The sequence below is a fragment of the Lutjanus erythropterus genome, chromosome 1 (genome assembly GCF_056507025.1).
Source record: "Lutjanus erythropterus isolate fLutEry1 chromosome 1, fLutEry1.hap2, whole genome shotgun sequence".
In the NCBI taxonomy this organism is placed as follows: Eukaryota; Metazoa; Chordata; class Actinopteri; order Lutjaniformes; family Lutjanidae; genus Lutjanus; species Lutjanus erythropterus.
In genome coordinates this window covers 47,803,648-47,810,691 of record NC_139317.1, presented here as the reverse complement: position 1 = coordinate 47,810,691, position 7,044 = coordinate 47,803,648, and the positions used below count along the sequence as shown (strand labels likewise).

The 7,044-nt window shown below is 41.2% G+C and overlaps 1 protein-coding gene across 2 annotated transcripts; it reads left to right on the top strand.

The window, feature by feature from the left end:
• Nucleotides 1-48: 48 nt before the first annotated feature.
• tssc4 (tumor suppressing subtransferable candidate 4) lies at nt 49-6,695 on the top strand. Of its 2 annotated transcripts, XM_084722581.1 has the most exons (3): nt 50-402; nt 1,840-1,932; nt 3,650-6,695. In XM_084722581.1, the coding sequence occupies exon 3, from the start codon at nt 3,681-3,683 to the stop codon at nt 4,593-4,595; it is 915 nt and encodes a 304-aa protein (XP_084578707.1). In that variant the 5' UTR covers nt 50-402; nt 1,840-1,932; nt 3,650-3,680; the 3' UTR covers nt 4,596-6,695. The 2 variants fall into 2 exon arrangements, with proteins under 2 accessions (XP_084578717.1, XP_084578707.1); XM_084722591.1 differs by lacking the exon at nt 1,840-1,932 and having other exon boundaries at nt 49-402.
• Nucleotides 6,696-7,044: the final 349 nt, after the last annotated feature.

Below are 7,044 nucleotides of genomic sequence, written 5' to 3'. Positions count from 1 at the left end.
GTTAAAATCTGGAAAGGTTCAGATACAGAAAATGTTTTTTTAGGGTTAGGGAAAGATCGCTTAGTCTCGCGAGCTGGTGTTGCCTTCTCGACACGACCATAGACTTAATCTTCTTTTACTACTGCACCATCAGTACAGATTTGTCAGTGTCTGTAACTGTACACATAATTAGGGTATACGTGTATGTACATTTTAACTTCAAATAACTGCGTCACGTATACGCATTTACCACCAGAACAATATGGAAGTGCGCTGCATTCAGTCGACTTTATGTTGCAGCAGCAACTTGTAACCACTGGGCGGCAATAGTAGTCTGAGTGAATCCTGAAGCAATAACGTTAGAAGAAGAAAGTGTTTTGACTGGCGAAACACTACCGGTTTGGTCGTGGCGCCAGCCGTAAGGTAAAAATCAAAAGTAATACACATGTTCATTTAAAAGTTAAGTCAGTGAAATGACAGTGTAGCATGTCTGCTACATGTCTGCTAGATGCGGGTTAACGGAACCGACGCACTGCTGTTTAAACTGACGCACACCAGTTAGCATTACCATGCTAACGAGTTGTTGTGTGGTGGTTCAGCTAATGCGGCTTTAACAGAAAGGCTAAACGTGTCGCACATTAATTTTTCACATTTAGCTGCAATGCTATGTCACATGTTATCGCATGGGATACTGCACTCATATTAAGTACTAAAGACCGCGTGTGTACGTGTGCAGGGTTACAGAAAGCTTCGCCATGTGAGTCAGCCCATAAGGATCCACACAGAACAGCTGGAGGATGGTTAACCAGAGGTTACATGTGCTAAACCGACCAGTACATCACCATCCCGAAAGTCTGCTGTCTTGTTAAAGCGAAAAACACTAAATCTCACATTCATGGATTGGTTGAGTTCAATGATGATTTTGCTGGTTTGACAAATGTACATCTGATTAACCCCCTCACCTCTATTAAAGGGAAAATTCTAAATTTTTCATGTGGATGTCCAGCCAGTGTTGATGATAAGTGTAGTCAATTGATAAAGAAGAACTACAGGCTATTTCTGCATGGATTTCTAAACTGAACCTCTGGGTAGCCAGGGGGTGTGTATCTTTGGAGAACTGAGCTTTATTGCTTTAGCTGACTACATGTACCAACAACACTGACTGGACATCCACATGAAAAGTGGTGGCTTTTCCCTTTAAGTTTCAGTGTTGTGGTGGATTTTGATGTACAGCCATCTGAATAATGACACACTACAAATCACATGAGGTCAGATTTTGTTAAATGGAGAAAATAATCTATTCTGTGTGCTTAAGTAATTGTTGGAATGAAGACATGAGCAGGATAGCAGGTTTTGAGTGCAATGAACATGTTTCCATCCACCTTTAACAGCCTGTAGCTCATCGTGTCACATCTCCCATCTGTAACAATAAAACCTTCAGTCTGTGTAAACACACCAGTCTCTTCTGACTGCCTTAAGATGTGTTTATCCATGTCAGAAAATAAAAGGACTTGAAAGATATATGGCAGTTGCAGACATATAACCGCCCAAATATGTCCCTCCAACAAAAATGTTTGGCCCCCTGATGAAACCTGCATACTTGAGTTAAATACTGATCAAAATGTTTCAATTATTTTTCATAAATCTCTAGTGGATATGATTATGAATATAAGGGTCATATTAACTCCAAAAAATAGGGCCTAGTAACTGCTAAAAGATAGACTTAATTCTTCATTCAAGTTTTGCAATACAGAATATATATTCATTTTTATTTTGACAAATGAATATTTAATATAAGCTGCAGAAGCTCACATTGTTTTATTTAGATTTTATAAATCTGGTTTTGTTTTCTGTTGACAGTTCTCTCAGAAATGTCTGCTCCATCTCTCATTACATCTGTCAGTGAGAAGAACAACACAGAAGAAGTGCAGTTCAACTGACTCTGTGACATCGGTGAGGTTCTCCAACAGAACAGCTGACATTATGCACAACTGTGGTCATTTATAGCAAATATTATCGATAAACTATTCAGAATCAGAACGGTGATCAATGATTGATTTAGAAACAACAGACAAACCGAACAGTAGACTCGTTCGAGATGAACTGCTCCTCACCTGGAAAGTAGATGCGATCAGGTGGCTGCAGCAGGAAGGAGTAACAAAAAGCTGCAGTCAGACAGTTTACAGCAGACTTCAGAGAATATACAGGCAGTCACACTGACATCCTGTTAGATCACCTGTAGTCTGCAGATCACATTCATAGCTTAAGAAATAAAGGGCGTCTTGATCACTGATTGAAGTTGAAATTAATTTAAATTGGCTGTTACCTGATGTCAGGCTGTATCTTAATGCAGGTTTATGCAAGTCTCTGTCCAAAGGAACATTCTTCATTGCACCATCATCTCTAACTTTTATGGCATGTTTTTTCATCCATCTGTGTGGATGAGATTTTGCCTTGACCCCCTCCTCCCACTGCAGTCATCAATCAGCTCACTGTGGTGTTTTCTTTCTTTGAAGCCATTTTCCTATCGAGCCATTTCTTCTTTATTTTATTGACAGTCAGTAAGAAAGCATTAATAACACTCATTTATCCTTTTCTTTATTAGGTTCCTTAAAGGGATAGTTTACCCAAAAATGAAAATTCAGTCATTATCTACTCACCCTCATGCCAATTGAAGGTTAGGTTTATTTTGTTAGTTCACAAAACACTGCAGGAGTTTCACAGGAAGATAGTGTTACAGAATATCCCAAACAATGGAAGTGAATGCTGACCAGGTTTCAAATGTAAAAAAGAGCAAAAAATGTCTCCATACAGCTCGTCTGGCATAATCCAAGTCTCCTGTTTTGTCCATGTCCCAACATGCTGTTTGCATACGATCAAAACACACACACACACCCAGTTCATACAGTGTGCACATGAACATGGCTCCAAGTTAAGGATCTACAGTGAAGATTCAGGCTAAAAACATAGAGGAAATAACATTTTTTTAGGTCACCTTGGCATGTCAGGGCTTTAGGAGACTCGGACTACACCAGACAAGCAGTATGGAGGCATTTTCTGTTTTTACTCTGTTTTTTTCACATTTGAAAACTGGTCACTATTCACTTCCATTGTTTGGCAGACTATGCAACACTGTTTTCCTTTGAAACTCCAGCAGTGTTTTGTGGACTAAAAACCCAATCTTCATTCGGCATGAGGGTGAGTAGATAATGACTAGATTTTCATTTTTGGGTGAACTATCCCTTTAATTCCACTGATGATGCTGATAAAATGACAGATTTTCCTTTATGGAAGTTTAATCTCGAAACTCATAAAGTTCTTCTTTTTATTCTTTGATGCAGTTTTCCATGAATGAAAATTTCCTAACATATGGGGCAGTAAATGTAGCCTTATATGGTATTATCAGGGTGTTAATTATGCTAATTTATTTTCATGCACATGCACTCAAATATGCGCAGATGGATATTTACTACACAGGCATCTGAAGTTATGAGTGTTTGGCGAATCTGAAGTGGCATGTTTGTATGAGCTCTTGGTACAAAAAAAGTAAGAGAAATGTAAGACATGAACATGTAAATGATCCTATTTAAGGCCCAGTGTTCTTGTCATGTAGTTGGTATTTATACAACAAGTGTAGCTGCACTTTTGACCTCTTCCTCTCTCTTACCAGGTTCAGATTTTTGCAGAGTCTTGGTGTTAAGATGTGTGATCATAAAAATGGCGGTGACCACGATGAAGATGTGGATGAGCTGTCAGCCAGTGATGAATCTGAGCCTGAAGAAAGACTCAGCAGTGTTGCCTTCGTCCCAGAGCTGGACGAGGATGATGATGATGATGATGACAGGGAGGCTGTGACCTCTGCTCCAGCTGCTGGGGCTCAGAGTCCATTCAGTCTGAGAGGAGGGGGCACAGCTTTCTCCGACCGCAGCCACAGCATCTTCGACTGCCTGGACAGTGTTCCCAGGCTGACGTCCTCCTCCTCCTCTCAGAAGCAGGAGAACATCACAGACGGAGTGTTCGCTCGGCCTCTGCCTCCACCTCCCAGCAGGAAGACGAGCCAGCCTCAGTCCAGTTGCCCCACACCAGCGAAGAAGAAAGGAGCCCCAGACTACCTGGTACATCCTGAGCGCTGGACCCACTACAGTCTGGAGAACGTGAGTGAGACGAGTGATCAGGGCAACAGCAGGGCGGCGCTCCAATACCTGTCCAGCCTGCAGCAGAGGAAGGAGCAGCAGCAGAGTCCGGGTGACTCCTGTAACACACAGCACAAGATGATCTTCAGACCAAGCAGGCCACAGAACGAACAACCTGCTGATCAGAGTTCAGCTGTAAGAAGCAGAGAAAAGGAGACACGCCTCAGTCATCTGGAGGAGGACGAGGAGGAGGAGGGCAGGGAGGAACCTCATGCTGGAGGAAGGAGAACCAATCAGAGTGTAGAAAAGGCTGAGGATATAGACAGGAGAGGAGCTGTGGGTCGACCAGAGGAGACGAAACCAGTAGAGAAAGAAAAAGTTGATGAGGAGCAGAAGGTAGAGGAGGCCAACCCCAGCTTCACCTCCTTCAGAAAGACCAAGCACAAGAACTACAGGAAGAGCTCTGGACAAGAGGATAACTGACAATGAAACAACTCTGTGTCACCTCATCCTTCATCCCACAACCTACTGTTGTCCAATCAAATGTGCTCATTTACTGTTCTCAGTCTCATTTTCACAGCTGAGTCACAAAACCTCCAGCTCTTACAAGAGTAACTTCACAGAGGGCTGAAAAGCAGTGTTTTGCTGCTCTCTGTGGTTCAAAGTTTAACCTCTGATCACACCCAGCTTCACAGATGGCTGTGGAGATCAGAAATATGCTCTGTTGTATCTGTAACCGCACCCAACAGTGATGTCACAGTGTCCTAGTGTACACCTGTCCATCACTGCAGTGAGAGGTTAAACCCATTGACATGAATAAAGATAGACAGTGAGTCTCCTCTTCCTCCCATTGTGTAAAAAATGAAGCCAAAATATTCCAGATACAAGCACTGCCACCTTGTTTAGGTGATTGGATGAACCATCTATCATGTTTAACACAGGCTAACTTCAACCAATCAGATCAACAAACCACATGATGTAGTCGGAGAGTTACCTTGCAAGGCAGCTGGATTCGCGAGATCATGCGAGAATCCATCGGTTCTGTGTAACAAACCATCTGGGCTCTCAGGGTTCTACCAGCAGAGCCAGTTGGTAAATCAAACTCTTGCTGAAGTTGGTCAGGAGACTGAAGAAAGAAATACTCTCCAGTTCTGATACAACTGATGCTATCACAGTATCTACACTAACCTCTTCAGGAGCCACCATTGTTTGTTCAAGATGAGTTGCTTTCATGGACGCTTCTCACTGTCAGCACACCTAGAACCACACCCATAGCTGCCAGTAGTCCCTCCAAGAACAGTGATTGGCTGTACCACTTTTGGTGCGGCCACAAATGACTAGCTTGAAGCCTGATGGATTCTTGAGTGATCTTGTGAATCCAGCTGCCTTGCAAGGTGAATCTGAAGTAGGGCTGCAAATAATGACTATTTTCATAGTTGATTAATCGGCCAATTATTTTCTTGATCAATCAATTAATAGTTTGGTCAATAAAATGTCAGAAAATTGTGATATTGTGACAGTTTACTGTCATAAAGGAGTCACAATACCAAACCAATCACAATTAATTATCAAAATAGTTGGTGAGTAATTAAATAATTGAATAATAATCGTTGCAGCTCTCATGATCAGGGTTCTAGCCGTGGTATCAAGGTCCCACCCATACACCCAGCCGACTCAGTGGGATCTCAGCTGTCAATCATGACACGAAACCTCCTTTTTATAGCATCAAATAACATGAAAACCAAAGTTTTAAGAAAAATGACCACTTGAACAAACATCAGCATGAGAAGAACTACCTAACATGAGAAAAATATGTTGAATGTTTTAGTTTGGTCCATGTCCCATCTGCTAACATGGTGGAGACGGCGTTTATGATCTATACTGCAGCCAGCCACCGGGGGGGGGTCCAGATGTTTTGGCGTCACTTTTAGGGAGCTGACATGTTGTCTATCTTTATATACAGTCAATGGTTAAACCACTGGAGGTCAGTAACCTCCAGAGTTGGTGTTAATTTACTCTTTAAGAATTGACCATTCACCAAACCCCTCCCCCAAAGTCTGATTGTCCAGTCAGAGCTACGTAATAGTAACAAGTTACAGGAGGATTCCTCCACATGTCAGTGTGAATGAGCCTGTAGTCAGAGTGATACTTTCCAAAAACAAAAACATACATAAAGTTTAACCAATGGGTTAAACTTTAAAAAAAAAATCTATTCTGGTGTTAGCATACTGGCTAACTAGCTTACTAAACAGTGAAGCCAGTTAGCTTTACATCCAAGGCAGAGAAGTATTTCAGCAGCTGATTACATTTTGTGGGGTTACAGACATGGTTCTCCTTTAAAAAATCAAAGATCCATTGTTTAAAATGACCATGAATTTTGATGGTGTTATTCAGATTTTAAAAACTCCTTTTCATCTGAATAAAAGAATCAGCGTCATCAACAGGGCAGCGGGTTTTCATTTACACTCAAACCAGGGAGGGAAATAAGAAGGGTTAGTCTTTATACTTATTTGATTAAATTTCTTGTTGCATGTTCTGTATTTTGGAATAGTCTCATTCTTTAATAAAAAATATTGATTTGTAGTATTTGTCTTGTCATCATTTCAAACAACGTTTGAAGCTTGTTTATTTGGCTAAAACCTGGAATAAAAAAATATGAAATATTTAGCTACATTTATATGCACATCAATCATTTATTAATGACTGCAGGACTAAGCTCAGTGAAATTTGCTTTTGGTGCAGGGTTGTAGGTGAACTCAATACAACAGTGTTAGTCTAGAGACTATTAAACAGGCAAACATCAGCTTTACATTAGACCTGGTGTCTGCAGCCTGTGGCTCTGGAGCCACACAAGGCTCTTAAGTGCCAGTAGGCCAGTGGCAAAAAATATATATGGAAATGACTAACAGGTGTTTTGTAACATTTTAATTTT